Source organism: Paralichthys olivaceus, chromosome 13 (assembly GCF_024713975.1).
Source record: "Paralichthys olivaceus isolate ysfri-2021 chromosome 13, ASM2471397v2, whole genome shotgun sequence".
Classification (NCBI taxonomy): domain Eukaryota; kingdom Metazoa; phylum Chordata; class Actinopteri; order Pleuronectiformes; family Paralichthyidae; genus Paralichthys; species Paralichthys olivaceus.
The window spans coordinates 16234466-16254342 of NC_091105.1; the positions used below are offsets into that span (position 1 = coordinate 16234466).

Consider the following 19877-nt stretch of genomic DNA (forward strand, 5'->3'; position numbering starts at 1 on the left):
TTACAGTAATGTGAGGGAGGACTATTTCTCATAAATACCCAGCCCTGGCTGTGATCCTGGCCTCTTCTGGTCATGGCTCCGAGACTGCACTTCCAGTCAAGTTGTTATGAGCCAAAAGCAAGTCTGGGTTTAATATGACCCACTCTCGTTTAAAACATCATCTCATATATCACTTGATGAATCGGTAAATCAGTGGCATCCAGTAACTGCTTAAAGAGTCGGAACGTTGCGGGTTTGACTTACCATCTGTGACATAAATAAAGTTCTACATGGTTAATGCTGGACTCAGCCTTGAAGCCTCTTCCTTCTGGGCTTAAATTATTACCTGAAGAGAAAATTCAACACATCATGGTAAATCCCGGTTCATAAGGTAGATCGGGTCAAAGATTATTGTCTCACTAAGTGGTTATGAACTTTGCATTGAGTTACTAGCTGTGACATAACCTTGGCTCAGTATGTCTGGTGAATATTCAGAAACCAATTTATGCGACTGGGTGATCTGCGCGGGACTCAGATATCCTGTTAAGAATGTGGTATAGACCAGGAAGTGGAGCGGGGAATTGGAAGGGAGTTGGAGATTAGTGGTGAAGGTAAATTATTTCTATGATCTTACAGTAATCAGATGATTGTGGTCAGAAAAAACTGACAACTTTGCTTTTTTTCAACCAAACACCTCAGTTTGTAATGGCTAGACTTGCCTTTGATATTTATTGCAGCTTTGGCCCCACATCAAATCAGCCCTGCTTCCACGAATGAGTTAGAGAGCAGAAAATTAACTGACCAGGATATTTGACTTAAAGCCAGTGTGACACACGACACACTACACACTTATACCCAGAGATAATGTATGGTTCTACGTAGCATCATTTTTATCAACCTTTTTTATTGACGATGTAGCAGAGACATCAAAAAAGCTGTCTGAGAAAAGTACTTCATCTAAAGTGAAAACATGTTTCAAATTATTTGCTAATTTATTAAAAATTACAAACTCAAACCCTGTGGCGACAATTACAGCTTCGAGTCGTCTTGGGTTAAGTCTCTTTAAGCTGTCCACACCTGGATTTGGACAGTTTATCCCACTCTTCCTGGTAGATACTCTCAGGCTCCGACAGATCGGACGTAAGCATCTGTGAACTCTTGTGTTCACGTCTCTCAACAGATGCTTTGTGGGGTTTAAGCCAGGGCTTTGGCTGGGCCACTCAAGGACAGTCACAGGGACAGAGGCTACTCCAGCGTCTTCTTGACCGTATCCTTCGGGTCATTGTTGAGCTCAGTGTTGGGTGCTCTCTGAAATCAATGTAAGAGTTGAGATAAATTTGACCGCACAGCTCACTACGCAGAACCGCGAACTGGAGAACCATTTGTCATTGATGTGATCGTCAACGTCTCTCACGCTGATGATTCCCTCCCACTCCTGCTATGGAGTGCTGGTCACATGTTGATTCAAAGTTTATAAATATTGAACGTATCGCATGTCCAAATCACACCAAACTCAACATTGCATTTTCCAGGGCCTTAAACAATTCACATGCCAAGTGGGAAGCAGATTGGCTGAATGGTTCTTGAGAAAAACATTCAACATACAGACTAAGTTAGTAGGTGGATTCATATCAATGCAAACCAGTCCTAGAAGGAGGTGTCTAACCATTGTTGATTTCATTGGAAAGTCTCATTGTGATTTTCAGTGGAAAATTAATCAAGCACTTTTCCATTGTAAAACTCCTACACACACAGCAGGAATGAATGGTAATGCTGCTCTCTTGCAAATGTGTACTCCTCCTGTGAGTGTTTTAGATACTAGAAGACCTGAATGATCTGTCTCGGGTTTGACAAGTGGGACAATGAGCAGGTACATTCTTGTTTCCTGCCCACTCTCTCTTAAGACCTCAACATCTGTGCAGTTCTTTGCCATTTCTCTCTCACTGTCTTTATCTATCTTTGTCAGTCTCTATCTATCCACCCCTCTCCCTGCCCTCCACACATTCAGCCCAGTCATGCAGCCCGCTGCTGAGAGGTTTCTCTGTTTAGTTTACTGAATTTTCCGACCTCCGGGTGCTTTCTGACAGACCTTCATACTTCTGTCCCTCTGTTCCTTCTTACCTCACTCCTTGGCCTTTGCGCAGAACGACGCAGCGCAGAGGCTGTCAGGAATCACATGGCAAGCTGTTTGACATGGCCATATGATTCCTGATTACGTCACTTTCCTTCTCTGTCCTCTCCCTCCCCTTTCAATCTCCACTCAACATGCACAGCTTGTCTCCTTAGCTTCTAACGTTTGAAATAAAGGCTGTTAAAACAATGCTAGGGTTCATATGCTGTTGAAGTGTTCGGATGCATTTCCATCATGTGCGTGTTTACCCACTCAAGATTTAATTTGTAGCATCAATCAACCATATAAACCTAAATCCGAACAAATACATCATAGTTTGGTTTGGGAGCTACAGGATGATTAATAGCAGAAAAACCAGGAAACTGCCCTCCATGAGCACTGGCACCATGTTCGGTGTGGTATGTGTGGAAGTGTGTGCAGATGGACACACATCCATAAACATCCTACTTCCTGTTGCTGCTAAAGGTTTCTATAAACATAATCCAGGTGTTATGGAGTTCTGAAACTACATACATCTTTCCATTTACAGCCAGCTGGCCAAAAGGCAGGTATTACAACCACACCACTACTTAAGAAAATACTAGAAGCTCGGCCTGTGTAATCCATGTCGTGCAATGGAAAAACCTATAAGAAGCCTTGAATGCAAGGCAGTTAGCCAGTATATCCATTAATTTTCTCGGTCTAGGTTCTTGACAGTCTGTCCTCAGTAGTGCAATAGAGAGTGCTGTTATGTACTTACTTGGACACTCTGTTCCCATAGCTGCCCCAGTCGTTCTTGTGTGGGAACACTGATTTGATCACTGGGTTGCCAGATTTTGTTGGATTTACTGTACTTGGACTGGATGTCCTGTAGCTCACTGCGCTCTATGGTATGGCAGGATCCCCACGTCCTGTCTGTGCCTCTCTATTCTGTGTTTCATTATCTTCCTATTAGTGCGTTTATCTCTGTGTGCCTTGGACTGTCGGTGTATATCCCTCTGTCTGTCACATGGGTTTTCGCTGTCATCCCTCCACCCTTTTGTCCCCTCTTTTCAGTTTGAGTTGAAATGAAATTCTCGTTAATTTCAGCTCGGCCGCAGCGCAGGACGGTGTGTTCTGGGACAGTTTAGCTCACTCGATGAATACTGATTCACACATGACGAAGTAAGGTGCCTAAAATAGAGCGTGGTGCCAGACAAGCAGCAGAGGTTGGGTTGGCACTAATAATGTTAGTGAACAGGCTGTTGGTGCTCGGTGCCAGCATTGTTGGGCAGTTGCACAAGTCTGACAAAAAAAATGCAACAGCTTTCTTTATTATACAGTTTTAAGCGCATTAACACAATAGTTTTTTTTATTATATTCCTCAGTGGGGTTATAGAAATATTGTGCCTCTTTATGTTATGCATTTGCAGATAGAAGCATTACCACCGATTGTGGATATAGCTTAATATGTTAAATATTCAGGGTAATGCAAATATTGTACACATTGGGTGTAAAGCTGGAATTAACATGTTCAGATATTTGTGCAGCGCATAATTGGCATGCAGAATTAATTTAAGTATTGTACATGAGCATTTGAACATAGTATTGGACAATACTCACACTGCATAGATGATTTCAGTGTTTTTCTTTCATTTGTCATTTAATGGTCACGTATTGCATATACCCACCGCATATTTTGCATAATCTTTTATTAAATCACAGAATATGAATGTGTTACATGGTGGCTGGATAGGTTTATGACTTATACTGCTTCAAGACGCTTTCACTTTTGGGTATAGCTGTCATGTCCTCCATCTTTATATACAGTCTTTGGTATTTCAACATGTTGAGCAGGTGAGATCACCTCATTACCCTTTACTGTCTATTTTTCATCAGGATTATATTCATGGGAACTGCTGTGCCACCGTGTCCCAGAAGGGATCTTTAACATTTACTCTAATGATGATGGTGCTGATCACCTTTCCACCTCCGCTCGCTTTTCCTTACACCCCCTCTATATCTCTCACCTTCCCTCCCTCAATCTCTCTCTCTCTCTCTCTCTCTCTCTCTCTCTCAGCATGACTTTGCCTCCAGTTGAGTCAGCCAGACTTCAAAGCTGTGACACCCACTTATCAAAAAAGCATTTTGTGAATGCTGCCAGAATCGAGTGTTCTGTACTGAAGTATAATTTAAATGATGAGCTCAGCAGCCTCCCGGCAGCCTCACAGCTTGTTGAAATCATGCAACCTGTTTTAGAAATGAGTCTGAATGTTGAAACCATTACTCTGGGCCTTGAGTTTGACTGAAATGTAGTAAAGTGAGTATATGATGAGGAGCTATGATGTTAGCTTTTACCAATTACTCATGGTAGCCTATACCATAGAAGGTGTGGTGCAGTGATAAAACAGACAGCAAGTCTCCCTGTGCCTTTCAGCATCATACAAGCTGCTGACGAGACTCATATCATTATCAGTGCTGCAGATACGCTGCAGAATATGAATGTTACACATACACTCAGTCATAATGATAATCTGCCTCAGCAGCTGAAAGAAATCTGATAAGAATTTATTATCCAAATATAACTTCACATGACTAAGAAGTCTTTTTTCCATCATGTCCCAAGTCCATGAACACTGCTGTGTGGGAAAAACCATCCAGTCGCTAAACAGAGAAACCTAAACATTTCAACATGCATTGATATTTTTGGCCAAAGATGTCAAAGAATGATTTTGCAGAAAGCAGCCATCTGCTGCAGACAAAAATATCTGTAAACTCATGTCAGTTTGCTGAAAGAAGCTTAGATACATGTAGAGGTGAGGGTAGAGACGTGTGATAATTATTTCCAACAAGGAGGTTATGTTTTCATTTCTGTTTTCTGTTTCTGTCTGTCTGTCTGATAGCAGAATTAAGCCAGAAAACCGATTTTATTGAAACTTAGTGGAAGGGTGGGGAAGCAAGGAAGAACCCATACATTTTTGGAGCTGATTTCTTTAACATTGTGAGATAGGACTCCCAGAGTTATGCACTCTCAGATTGTCCTTTTAGCGAATGTGTTTCTTTTGTGCTTTTTTTTGTTTGCTTGCCTGAAAGTCACTAAGATTATTCAAAAACAACTGAGCAGATTACCACAAAACTTGGTGGAAGGATAAGAAATAGGCCAATCACTTCTGCTGCGGATCCAGATCAGGGGGTGCAGTCCTGACCACTTTTCTGTTTTTAACACTTTTCAACATTTTCCTTGATTTTGCAAAGAATAATTAAAAGAAAAATGAAGGAAGTTGGAATCAATGAGTGTGTTTGTGTTAAGCATTTGTGTGTGGAGAGAAAAAGACTGGGGATCTGTTGGGCGGTATGTACTCTACTGAATGCCATTTTATGTTCTGTCCACGATCTTTACTTTGAATTATCCATTAACTTTACACACACTAATTTGATCCATTGTTAAAGTAATGGCAGCCTTAAAAAAAATTTAATCTCCTCACTGCCTAGTTAAAAAATATAATCTTAAACTTTTACGTACGAAATCATTTCCTATTTAACAAAGCAGCATTAACGGAATAAACTCTTGAAGCATCTACTGTGGTTGCTGAAAAGAAGGCAGCAGGATTTAAGCTAGAAACACCCTCTACACGCACGATGGGCATCGACCTCCCCTCCCTCTCTTAGCATTCAAGCATGGCATTCCCTGGCTGCCTCCTTCCTGAATGTTGGAAATACTCCGGGTCAAAGGGCAGATTTTTCCACTGTAAATGGAAAAGCAGAATGGAATGCTGCCGATGCCCAAACTGTTGGCCTCAATGTGTGGGAACATCTGTGGGTCTGTGAATGTGTGTGTGTTTGTGTGATTAGTGTTTCAAAAAAGTCAGGGTGTTCTTGTGAGGAGGTTCAGTTTTGTGTATTGTGTGCATGTGTCCATGTGTCTAATGTATGTATGGATAATGGATAAGGTGTGTGTGTGTGTGTGTGTGTGTGTGTGTGTGTGTGTGTGTGTGTGTGTGTGTGTGTGTGTGTGTTCTGCTTCTCATTGTAGTGCTGATGTGTTCTGCAGGCTGCACTGTTCAGACATCAAAGGTGACACAGCGCCAGAAATCTGCTGGCTCACTCTTCCAGCAGCCAGACTCCATTTAAATGGATCTTGAAGTGCAACAGGGAACACACAAATCAACACAGACGCTTGTTGAGCAATCACAAACTATTCACGCTTGTATGTTTAGCGCTTTTTAGAGCTGCTTTTTACCTCTATGGGACTTTTTCCAGGCTAAACACTGACCTTGTCAGGTCCAGTAGACTTCATAGGGACCAAAGCCTGATTCTTATGAAACTAAACATCAATCCTCAGGTCCTGGTTAGTGATTTGGTTGTCCACAGTGAATGGAAGTCAATGTAGTGTCCTAATGAGGACAGCTGCACAAACCTGTGGGTGCGTGCGTGTGTGATTTAGACTGTTAATAACACTTGTTGTTTTTGTCTTTGTTATTATTTGTAACTCATGTGAAAAAAAGCTTTATTGAGCTTGTGCGTGCATGCGTGTGTGTGTATTTGATGCATGCGTGCCTGGATTCATTATTCCTAAAATTATATCTAGTCTCTAAGCCCTATGTGCACAACTCTCCCCCCCTCTCTCTTTCTCTTTCTCTGCGTGTGTGACAAACACACTTGCTCACATGTTATCTGATGCTCTTTGTGGCAGAAGTAGAGAGAGCATGCAGGCAGTACTGTAACCCTTTGTCAACACACATGTCCATGCTCATTCTCTCACGGGCACAAACATGTACACACTTTGCGTTGGGCCACTGATTGGATTTGCAGAATTCTGTGCTGTGAAATACAAATTGTTCAGCTGCTGCCGAACAAATGCTACCTGGAGGAGAGCCTGGCAGGTTGTGGTTGAGTCTGGAACATCTCATGTGTCAGGGCCATATTTATCCCATTGCCCACTAAATGGAAACATGCCTTGACTTGCTAGCTAGACCTGCTTCCACCACACTGAAACATGCCTGCACACAAAAGCAGGCACACAAATACACACGTGCCTGTTGCTGAATGATAATGCAGGTGAGGAAGATAAGATGAGCTCAGTTGCCACTGGATAAAGCCACATATAAACAGATAAACATTTCATAGCTCATGCAAACAGACCACTGCATAGAAACACACATTTCTTACAATTAGCATACGGCTACTTTAGACATAGACTGCCAATACAAGCACTTTGGAAACACATCATCAAAATGATATAGCGTTCTGCTGTCAGACCTTGTTTTGCATTGTAAAGGTCACTAAAAACTACATTCATAGGTTGTTGACCAAGAGACTGTATCTAAATGTAGCGATCGTGTTCAGAGTGCACATTGTGGTTGAAGTAAAGATAACTGATATATAATTGAAACTGACGACGCCAGGAAACAAACAAGAGCAGGTACAGACTCCCAAAGTAGCTAAAATCATACCAGATAATCAATAAAGCAATCAGGCTGAAATGTCAAGTAGTAGATATATAAACGTATAGGTTCCTTTTTCATCCCAGCATTAAATGACGTCACCAAAGTTCATATTTTAGTCATACATTTATGAGGGGGGTCCCATTTGGTGCATTTTAAATTGTTCATTGGGGTAATAGAAGTAAACCAAAAGCCCTTAATGTTAGAAAATGGTTAATAATTCATGCTGTACTTGGTTTATTTCTCTATTAAATTTAACTAAATAAATGTCAGACCGTGGAAGCGTGACTGGACCACCCATACAGGCACTATAGGGGGATGATGCACCTTTTTAATGGTCCATCCTTCACTCCTCGTCCCAGAGGGCAGAGCGGTGTAAGATTAGAAGCCACAACTTTCACCCGGCTAATAGGGCAAGATCCCATTACTCCTGCAGCTAATGTTAATCCCTGATAGTGCTTGCTCTCTGCTCCATCACTATCTCTGTGTTTTAGATTGTCAGAGCATCAAACGTATGTATGTGTATGTGTGTGCGTGCCGGTGTGTCTCTCTAGTGGCAAATCACTGCAAAGGAACATGGTACAGTTTCAGGTTTAGTGAATGACAAACTGTACTCAGAAGTATAACACAACTTTTTTCAATTTTGAGTGTATGTTTTCTTTTGCCTGCTGCATGCACTTGCATAATTGTGTGCATACAGGTGTACACACATGTCCTGGTCTGTTTGTGACCATGTGATTCACAAAGAGAGCAATGTGTTGCTGCTTGCAGGCATTTCATCTGGCCAAAGCTGAGCAGAGCTGTTGGATTCATGTAGGTCATGGAGACTGCATCTCCTTTTTTCTCTCTCTCTCTGTCTCTCGCTCTCTCTGCCTTCCTCCTGTCCTCAGTCTCTCGCTCCCTTTCTCTCCCTCTCTCTCTGGGAAAGTAGGACAGCTCAGATTTCTGAAGCGCCTGCTGTAAAAGGCAGGAAAAGAGGGAGGTAAGAGGAAAAACCTGGAGGATAGAAAAATTGACAATAATAAAAAAGCTGCTGTGTTATAATTTTATTACATGGCACCCTTTCTATAAGAATGTGCATTCTTTTTAAAAGTTTGAATCTGTGCAACGAGTATTGGAGGACAAAAAAACGAAAATAAATATTTTTTCTTTTTGTATCATGCTGTTACAAGTATGTGTTTATTTTCCCCTCACTTGCAAAACATATTTATGTATTTATATAAGTTTTGTTTTATGGATATCTGGCAATACGAACATTTAATCGTGGCCCAGTATTTGGGGGAGGGGGGCACTCTGGGGGCGATGGACAGGTATTAGCAGTCAACATCAATTTTTGTCCTAATGTATTTGGAAAATAAAAAAAGACCTTGATCAAAAGAAGAAATAAGGATTTGTGTCAGTAGATTGAGAGAGAGACAGAAGACGCTGAGATCTCGGTGTCTCCAGAGCAAACTTCCTGTCATTGAGGACAGTTTGTACTGCACTGTGGCACATACTGTGATTCCTCTGGATGGAAAATGATTATTTGTAGTTGCCTGTGATGCAGAGATGAGTCTGCTTGTATTACTCAGGGACACACAGACCTGAAGATGTTTTCCCTGAAGTGCACAATGTGTCATTTATTTCCTGCAAGAGCTGCTGTGAACATCTACTCAGTTTGCTTCTCTAATAACATAAGATCCAGACATCCAGTCATTAAAATATAAATAGAAAAGGAAGATCTGATGTCATAGACATGCGACTTTATGAAACTGTTACCGTTACCTTGATTAAAAAACTGATATCTCAAGGTTTGAAAATTGCTGTGTTACTTGGCTCTCTTAAGGAATATTTCCATCCCTGTCCATTTGTTTTAGTTTGGTTGGTTCATTTGTATTTAATCAAGATTACACAAAAAAATCTGAACTGATTTCCACAGAACTTGTGTTGGAAGGATGTCTTAGTAAGGAAAGAACCCATTAAATGTTGGAAAAATAATTTCTACTTTCTCTAACATTGCGATAAGATCCCTTTTCCCAGGAATTGAATCTTGGATCTTGATGAAGATAATCAGGCAGATTTAGGAAACTGATATCTTTGAGTGTGTGATGTTGGGTGCAGCATGATTGAGGGGACTGTGCCTTTCTTTTAAAAAGTTAAAATATATAACATACAGTGGTTAAAGTTATATACTTTACATTTTAATGCAGATAAGTTGCACATTATAACTTAAATGCAGTTAAACTCGAGTATTTTTCTGTCAAAACTATTATTCAGTAACTTTGTTATTACTTTGCATTCTAATACAGTAGTTTAATCATTTATCTTTATTGTGGGAGCATTCATTTTTGGCTCTTACCAATTAAAAGTTTTAGAAAAAGTGTCAAATAAAAATATGAGGACCACACTCATGTTTTGTCATCTAACCTTTTTCCTCACATATGAGACACATGAGGCCACAGTGCAACAGCTTTCAGTACAGCCAGTGGAGCATTTCCAGTGTATTGCCATAATCATGCCAGTGTCATCCTTTGTTTACACAATCAGAAACCCACTCCCACCCCTCCTCCCGCTGCCCTCCTGCTGTAATTGGACAATGGCTGTGAATCAGCAGTGGTCTGAAAGGACATTTCCTGCCTGGGGTTTTGCTGGCAATCGGCCCCGGGGCACAATTATGCATCCGCTCCCACTTTACTCCTTTTGGTAAAATATTTGGCTCTGTGCGGGGTGTTTCTCAGCAGGTAGCCACAGTAAATAGAGGTGACAGGGTTCTTACCTCATCAGTAGCTGGTATAAATGGCCTTCACAAGTGTATCGCATGTGCAAATCTAGTTTTATTAAACAAGGATGTGTTTTATCTTTTAACCAACGTGTATTACTAATTATGTAATTCAAATTACATAAATCAAACAGGAATGAATGAATGGGGGATAGGACAGCTTTTAAAAGGGATATTCACTTTGAAACACTTTGAAAAGACTGCTTTGAACATACTTCTAAATCAATTTGTTCCAGAAATTATGGTCACCAGTTTATCGGAGGTTTTGCCCCCAACCTTTTTTATTTTCTTGCTTTAATCTTTTCACACCAATGATGCCATAATCTGACCATTTGGCCTCTGCCTCTGAGATTCCTAATATGTTCCTTGTGTGATAGATCCATAGGTTTAATCTTATTCATGGCTTGACCTAAATTTGTCCTACCTAAACTGCACTGCTAATTAAATTTGACCTGGGTCATCTCCAGAATCTTCCACCCCTCAACTTTCTGAGCCTGAATTTGTGTTAAGTCTCCATTGTTTACCGACAGAGGCGTCTCTGTGGACTAACTAACTGCCTGATATACAGTGTATGTCTGATGCATGGCTGCACAGTGGCAGAGATGGCAGTCTGCCACTGTACATGACTTTGTATTGTCATTGTGTGCTTGGAGTCTTCTCCTCCTACTTTTCTCTCTATACATCTCTCTCTATACCATCCGTCCCTCTCTTCTATCCCCTCCATTCCTTCGTTTCCCGTTCCCTCTTTCACTATTACCACTAAATCCCTCTCCGCCTTCTTTTGCTCCGCTGAGCCCAGATAGGCCTCTGTGTCTTGGGTCTTAATTTGATGCTGTAATTGGATGACAAGGGACGGTCACGGTCCCTTCCTCATGAGTCAGCAGAGTTTTCTTGGCTGTTGCCACCCACTTCTGCTGACTACAGGCGCCGAGCAGGGACGGCCAATTGTCCGGGACTCATTCAGCTTTTTTGTGTCTCCAACTCATGACCCGGGCCACACACATCACCACAGTACAGTCAGAGGGGCTTTATAGAGGTTACTCATTGATGGGAAAGCAAATGCGAACACCATTATTAGGGAGTAAAAAATGTGGATACTTATATATCGGCCAATATGTATATTTAAAAAAAATACAAACACAACAAAAACATGAGGGCATATATAGAACTAGAATTAAGAAAAATAAACAAATGTTTTTATATGAAATGTTTTTTTTTAAATTGGCAATCGTGATGTTGCTGCCTCAAGTGTCATTATCAAACCAACCCCAAAGTAATTGAGGATTGATATTTTACAGTTTAATAATCCTGAATTTTATTATAAATAAATAGGTAAATTCACTGTATGATCACTGATGATCCTCCCTCATAAAGTATTCAGTTTGTTAAATTGAGTGTACAATTTTCTATCAGTATCATGGCGAGTCGTTTTCCCTCACAGATGTTGAGGATCTAGATGGTTACGGTTGATTCAAAGGTTGTGGTTAAGGTTAGCATGAGCCATATTGGCACACAGCTCAACCCAGGGCAGGAAAGTCCCTGCGTGAGTTCATCTGAAAAACACTTCCCAGCAGTGTCAGTATTACAGGAGGAGTTCACATGGGTGCTGGCATCATTGGTGAATTTACACCTTTTTTTAGCATTTAGTTTTGTTTTTCATGATGCTTTGCCTCTGTGGTTCAGCTGTTATCCAGGGTGCCTGTCCTTTTTCAAGTACTTTTCAAGTACTTCACAACATGGCCCACACATAATGGATCCTAATGTGTGTGCCAGCTCGTACGCCCAATGACTAATAGTCTTTTAGAATTGCAGTCTGCCACTGTAACTCGGATCTGATGTAATGGCTTGTAATTCCTACGTAATACCAGTGGAACTATTTATACACCAGCAGCCAGTTCGCAGTCAGATGGATGTGTGGATGAGTGTGAGCTGCTGTGCGAGCACACACATGCTTGTGTACATACTTCAGGTCTCACAAAGCTTGTCCTCATACGGGGACTGTTTACTTTCTTTTTGTCAGTCTAGTTTCAGTTGTCTTGTGAGTCTCTGGGAGGATTGTGTGTTTGTGTGTTTGTGTGTGTGTGTGTTCTATTACGTGCAGAAAATGTAATACACACAAAAATGTGAAATATGTAGCATGTGCTGCAAGTGTGTCGGTTTGTCCCAGGATGTGCCTGCATGAATGAGCACATCTGGGTGCCTCTCAGATGTGTGTGTGTGGGGGAGAGAACAAAAAGCATGTTTATTATTACTATTATTATTGATAGTGTGTGTGTGTGTGTGTGTGTGTGTGTGTGTTACTGTTTTCTCCCTGGGGATTACGACACAGTGCAGTTATCAGACCTGACTCATCAGAGGTTCAGAGGCCACTATGCTCCTCAATTTAAATGAGGACACAGTGACAAGTATTAGAAAAACAGAGAACTTTCTTTTTCTCTCTATTCCTCTCTTTCTTTACTCCTTCCTTCCTTCCCACCTCCTCCTGTAACTCCTTTGTTATGCTCTCTATTCTTTCAGAAGAAGACAGAGAAGTAGAGTAGGTCATTTGAAGTATGTCACTCTGTCATCTCCGTCACTTTGCTTTCTCATTCTTCTGCTCCACAGGCAGTCTCATGTCTCGTGGTATCACCCTTCTTCAGATAAGCGTTTCCAAAGCGATTGAAGGTCCCAACCCAATTTCTTCCACATTTGCTCATTTGATTTGTTTGCTTGTGAGCGCAGCCAATGGCAGTCATTAAAAAACGAGGATCGTATCAGTTCGAGTCGAGCTTTGAAGTCACGCACGCTGTCAGATGATCTGCGTCATCTGACTGTTAGATCCACCAGACACAGTCAAAGATGCTTCTCTCCTGATGTGTGATGCTATTATTCCCACCAGCTGATTAATGTTTCTGCTGATAGCTCCTTCCACCTCACCAAGCTTTCCTGGCATTTGTTTTTTGCCACCACACTTGTACATTATGTGCACACAAGCCGTGTTGACTTAGTTACACCATTGGCAAACATGCGGTTTTCCCGGCTCCTCGTTCTTGTCTAAAACAACAGCACAACAGAGGCCGTGACATTGAATTGTCGGTTCCTGTCAACCAGACATTCAAAAGAAGTCCGATTTCATCGCAGAAACTTTCAAACAATTTGATTGTCAATATGAGCCGATACTTGGGAATGACTGACGAACTCTTCCAATGACACCAAAACCTGTATTGCAGCATGTGTGATCCGTGCAGCCTTCTCTGGGCTTTCCCCCTCTGGCTGACTAACTGTGACGTAGACAAGGGTGTGTGTGTGTCTCAGTCTGTGTGAGTGTGTGAGTGCAGTGGCATGGAGAGGGGGAGGGGGAGGAAGACAGCTGTGCAGGGCCAGATATGTAGTTAACAGTAGAAAGCATTCATACGACACATTCTGCTGCACTGTGTCACCAGACAGTCTCGCTCTCTCTCTCTCCTCTGCTCCATTTGTCCTTTTCCCTTCACGTCTCACGTCCGTCTGTCTCCCTCTCTCCCCTTCCCTCGCACACACCCACGTATGTGCCTGTGTGCATGTGCAATCATACACACATTTCTCTCACTCTCCCCTCCCCCAGCTGCAAACTCCCCCCTGTCCCACCCTCCACCCCCTCCTCAAAGTTTACCACTGTAGTAAATTAAGTTGTATTTTTCCTGTGACTGTTCTGACTTTAACCACTATTTCCTCCCTCCTTGGGTATTCCTGGATTGCACTTCATCCACGCATGTACGAGCACAAATGCACGCACTCACTTCCCTTCCCAAAAAAATTGTAGAAAAATAAAAGAAGCTGTTTGACGGAGAGCATAAAGCTGTTCTCACCTCATCCAGACGGGGTGTGTCAAGGCTTTTGTCTGATGCCGTATTAAATATCTGAGTTAAAAGGAGAAGTGTGTGTGTGTGTGTGTGTGTGTGTGTGTGTGTGTGTGTGTGTGTGTGTGTGTGTGTGTGTGTGCGCAAAAGTCTTCAGGATTTTTTTTTTGTTCTTCAGAGAGAAAGAATGTTGGCACAAAACTAGCCACCAGGGGAGGAGGAGAAGGTTGGAGTGCTCCAGGTTTGTTTCATTTCATTTGCTCTGTAATGAGTCTTGTTACTGCTGCGAGAGGCAGACAGAGACTGCAGAGTTCATAGTTAAGCCACAGGGAGGGAGGGAAGGAGAGAGAGAAGGAGGGAGGGAGGGAAGAAGGGAGGATGGGAGGGAGAGGAAAAGAGAGGCAAAGACGCAGAGAAAATCATACAAGCCAAACAACCCTGTTGTGAAACCTGCCGAACATTTTGGAAGTGAGAGAAGTATAGCAAACTTTTCAACCCCTTCCTTCCCTGTTCCTCTTTCTCCTCCTCCTCCTCCTCCTCCTCCTCCTCCTCTTCCTCCTTCTTCACTGCCCTAAACCCTTCTCAAATGAAGCCTCTGGTTTCAAGCTCAGCAAAGGAAACTGAAGCAGGGAACTTGCGAGAGGTCTGAAAAAGTTGGCTGTGTCTGTCCATGACTGTGCGTCTACCGGTGTGTGTGTGTGTGTGTGTGTGTGTGTGTGTGTGTGTGTGTGTGTGTGTGTGTGTGTGTGTGTGTGTTTCTGTGTGTGCATGCACGCGCCTGGGTCTGTGTGGGAATGATTACATCAGCCTGCTGCAGGCTTATGATTGGTCGGTGAGCGTGTGGTTTGATTCAGTGTGCCTCAGAGCCTGTGGCTGAGGCTGTAACCCTTTGTGAGGGGGAGAGAGAGAGAGAGAAAGAGAGAGAGAGAGGGAGGGAGGGAGAGAAGGAAAGATAGTTGTCAGACTGAACCGGCACTAAGCACTGTTCTGTACCTGCTAACATCCGATCGCTGACTGTCTCTGTGTCTCTGTCCTGTGAGCTGTTCAGACTTCAGGTCATACTGCAGGCGGTGTTATTTTTTATTTTCAAATAGACAGAGCCAGCAGAAGCCTGGATAGACTGACGGACTCCAGGCTGTGTGACAGGTAGCACTGTCAACTGTTGGCGTTCAATTTTGTATCTCTCTATCCGGAGGAGACAAGGCGGCAGAGCAGCGAGCTTCTGTGGGGGACTGAGTGTGTGAGGTGTGTGTGTGTGTGTGTGGTTGTGTTTGTGTGTTTGTGTGGGGAGCCAGACACAGTCCAAAAAATGCCTTCGCGTTCCCCGGACTGCTGCCTATTGCGGGCCATAGAGGTAAGATCTCTGTCTCTGGCTCTTATCTCTCCTCGTGTCCCTCTGCCTTTCCTCGCCTCCTGCTCTTTTTTTTTTTTTACATTTTAAGTGTGTTTCCCTTTGAAGTGCTGCTGTGTTTAACCATGGGCGAGAAATGGAATGTGTAATAAATATAATACGTCAGCAGCTTTGAATGATTAAGGGTCCCCTTGCTTTTCTTTTCCCTGTGCATTTTTGGATGGATGGAGCTCGTCATGCTTGGTTTGTGCAAATTGTGATGCTGTACGTGCTGCGTCTTTCCTATATGATATATTATGTGGGAAGCATATGCATACATTACATGTGTAAGCCAGTAGGCTGGATTTATGTGTAGGCTAACAAGGCTGGATTCCTCTGCAGGTTAAGTAGGCTGCTCTAGTTTTCTCTGTGGGCCATGAGTTATGTATCCTGTGAGTGTGACTGGTTTCCTTGTGAAAAGCCAAAGTGTGGACACACTAAGTGGACGTAAATTTAGGACTGTTTAAGCCAACGGAGATGACGATTTCATCAACTGGATCACAGGCTGAATAAAACAAGGGGAAGCTTATCTTCACCATATACTAATAAATAATCATCTTGCACAGATCGTAGACACATGTTTCAGCAGCTTATACATTATACAAAATATATGATGTATACACATATAAACATACAGTAACATATTTGCTTCAGTAATAATGGAAACAAAATTAAACAGACATTTTTCATGAATTGTAAATAACTAAAAAACTTACTCTTTCTGATATTCATTATGTTTATTATTTTATTACTGGCCCAATGTCAACATTATTAAGTTGAGAAAGAAGGAGTTTTTTCATGAAGTTGAGATTTTCAATGGTCCTATCACAAGATGCTTATACATTATAAGCTATAATTTGAAACACTTTGCTTTCATCACTGTTAAACTACAGTTTCTACCCATTTGGCTGCTGCTGTGTTCACCAGCAGATGCTTGTTATACACCACAGTATATTAGCTGCTGTATCACACCAACAAGTGATGCTTGTCTGCGATTTCCAACACCGCAATTGCTGCACAGTCCGTGCTTTTTCTATTGTCTGCCATAATCACAGGGCTGCATATTCTATAGTGTATGGGGTGCTATATGATAAATACTGTTCTAGCGTTTGAGGAAAATTGCCGGCATCACCCACCTATTAGGTTGAGTTTTCAGAAATTGTTTGTGTTAAACAACTTCATCCCAACTTAGTGTTCCCTGCGGGGCGACCATAAAAATCTATGTAAAAAAAAGATACTCATTTTATTTTATTTAACTGGAAAAGTGTATTTATGTTGTTCATTTTCATACATCGATATCATACATCGATATCACTCAGCCACTTTCCTTTTTTATTATTTGTTACTGTGTTCTTTCATTCACAGAACTCCATTCAAATGACCAGTGTTCATAATAGCTGAACTCTGATGTGTTTTCTCCTCACAGATTGTAAAGATCTTCAGTGAAGACGGCATGGGTAAAGTGGTGGAGATCCCGGCCGACATGACAGCCAGGGACCTCTGCCAGCTCCTGGTTTATAAAAGCCATTGTGTGGATGACAACAGTTGGGCACTTGTTGAACACCACCCGCTGCTAGGACTAGGTAAGCGGCAAACACTGTTCGCATACACACAGCAGCACACATGAACAGACGCTCATGCTCTTCCACTCATCCACACAGACGCTCGCAGTCTTGTGGGTGGGCCGAACTATGCGGCGCAATCACCGGCACACACAGGTGTATTCGCTTGTCGGCATGCATACGTTCGTGCCCGCATACTGGGTACACACGGTGCGGACGCACATTCTCACGCAGGCATGTTTTCAAGCATGAGCGCATGTGCATACTATACAACATATGCATGAACAGAACACAATGTTCAGTGATCTAGTCAAGTGCAACACAGTGTGATAGGTGGCTGTAGCAGTAGAGAGAGATGCAGGAGATGAACTGAGGTGGACACACACACACGCACACACACACACACACACACACAGAGGTGCTTGTCCCTGAAAAAAAGACTATGTAGGTTAAAGGTATTGATCAGCTTTGTGCGAAACAGAAAGTGGTGGAAATAAATAATGCATAGCATGTGAGGTCAGAGTTGCTTTAGGACTGACAGACCAATGATTTTCTGATTCAGCAGTGAAGAGGCGGCTGAAAGTTAAGATGTGTGAGCTAACTGTGCAGTCGTTTCATGAGATGAATCAGTCGCTGCTTGAAGAGTAAGCTGGTGATGAATAATCCCAAACTTCAAGACGGCCGATGCTAATTGTGTGAATGAGTGAAAGTTATCAGTTATTCCATGGAAGCAATCAGAGACGGCCTTTCCCAGATTCCCTTATCAAAGTTTACCAATCCTCATCCTCATACATTAAACAAACACAGCCACTGATACATTTTACTTTCTGAACCCTGTGTTTTTAGACTTTTCCTGGCATTGCACAGTAATTTGGGGTTGTTGGTTTTTGCGTTGGGTGTTAGTCGACATCTATCACTGATATTTTTAACTCATCTATATTGTTTAGGCTCATCCTGGTTTAGACTAAAGATCCAGTACAGTTCTGCTCCAGTTGAGTCACCTGTGAAGTGAGACTGTTATGCAGAATATTATATTATGATGACTTTTTTCAAAGGGAATGACATGAAGGGCTCACAGTGGAAGCCGACACATGAGAAAACTAAAGGAAAAGGAGGTGATAACTGAAGGTTATGGATTCAGAGCTGCACCGATGTAACCGTAACAAAACCCTTTTGACGACTTGCACTCTTCAGTATCAGCGTCGGTGTAATGTTATTGATCGGGTAATATAAATGACACAGCAGAGAGGTGATGGAGATAATTGAGGAGGAGTTTGAAAGGATGTTTTTCATGGTCGAGGTTCTTTAGGTTCACTCTCCTGAAAATAGAAGCTCCTCGCTGCACCAGGCAGGGAGCTCTGGACTCTGTAAAAAGGTTTAAATGAAGATGGCGCGACCTTCTCAGAAAAGTTGAATGATAAAGTGGTAGAGGATTTAACATTTCAGTTTGCTATTTTTTTGTAAAGGGTTACACAGCAAATCCTTCATATTAAGTGGAAGAAAGTTACATGTATATTTAGCTAACTGAGCGTGGCAATTTTTGTCAAGATTTCTATTTTTTATATCTATTAGTGCCAAGGGAGGTATGAAAATGACACAAGGAAATAGTGCAAAAAGCACGGTGATAAAACCTCTTGCTCAATCAGGGAGTTTTGACAAGTTGCCACATTAAGAAGGAAAAGGGCTTTCGTTTCTGTCGGGTGATGTTGTGTCAGACTTGGCACCATCGCAGTAAATTTGGAAAGCTGTGGCCAGCTGAAAGTTAGAAAACCCAACCTACCCCTGAGGAGAGGGTGATTATAAAGCACTTATGGAAGACAAGTTGAGCCTGTGCTCCGCACTCAGGTCTGTACATTTTAACAGATGTGGGAGAGGAGGGGGGTGTAGGTTTTATATAGTGCAGTGTGCCTGGTAGTGACCTAAAAAAAACATTCGAAAATCTTCCTTTCTGCCTTTTAAACCAGACAACCTGTGCAGGTGTGGTGTCTGTTTTTTTCCTGGATTTACAGCCACATCCACACACTAAGGAACTGCTGGAAAGGAAACTATATATATATAAATATTACATTATTCAAAGAACAGGTCCCACGGCTCTAACCTAATATTTCACCATCCATCATGATCTGATTACATTTCTCATCAGCGCTGCCAACGCCATGCTGCCAAGTACAGTTAGGCTGACTTGTGAGTGACATCATTTTTCGCTCAGAGTAGCTCTATTCTATTATAGCTCTTATTCTATTTTGGCTCACCTGTACCGAATCCATATTCCGTTCAGGTCTGTAAGAACTGCTCTTTATGTTTTATGTTAAGGCGTTTCAGTAAATTAGATGTGATGAAACAGTAGCTGAAATTAAGGAGTTATGCATTTGTCTCTATAGTGTGTGTATGTGTGTGTGTGTGTGTGTTTGTAGATGTGTGAGATGTGTCTGAAGGAGGGAAATATTTTGGGTTTTCTCTGTCAGTTCTCTTTTTGCTGGATCTTTCCAATAATTCTCAAAAGTAGCATGTTATATTTTAAAACTCCTTCACCATTAAGTGTTGACCATTTTATAGTCGTCTGTTTAAGTTGAGTGACCCACCGGAAAACCAGAAATGTGTTTGGGAATAAGTGTGTTTAGCCATTTGAGTCATAGTTTATTTATTTCATTTTTTACAGTATGTGAGAATCATCCTCGGGTGTGTACGTGCCTGTGTGTGTGTGTCTGTGTGCACAGGCTGCAGGTCTGCGCTGCACATGTGCTGTGACACTTAATGTGTGCACATGTGGTTGGGTGGTAGACGAGAATAGCCGTTTGAGACCCCAAACAATAGTGTGTTTGAATAGAGAGGCCTAT

At 42.1% G+C, this 19877-nt stretch overlaps 1 protein-coding gene across 5 annotated transcripts in view; it reads left to right on the forward strand.

Annotated features, from left to right (window-relative positions):
• The window catches only part of grb10b (growth factor receptor-bound protein 10b), a 61841-nt gene that overhangs the window by 29941 nt on the left and 12023 nt on the right, over positions 1-19877 (forward strand). For 3 of the 5 annotated variants that reach the window (XM_020091405.2, XM_020091404.2, XM_020091406.2), the window contains exon 6: positions 16905-17061. In XM_020091405.2, the coding sequence (XP_019946964.2) occupies positions 16905-17061 (157 nt within the window). Of the gene's footprint in view, positions 1-14666; positions 15443-16904; positions 17062-19877 lie in introns of those variants that run through there. The other 2 variants (XM_020091407.2, XM_069537197.1) reach the window with 1 other exon arrangement.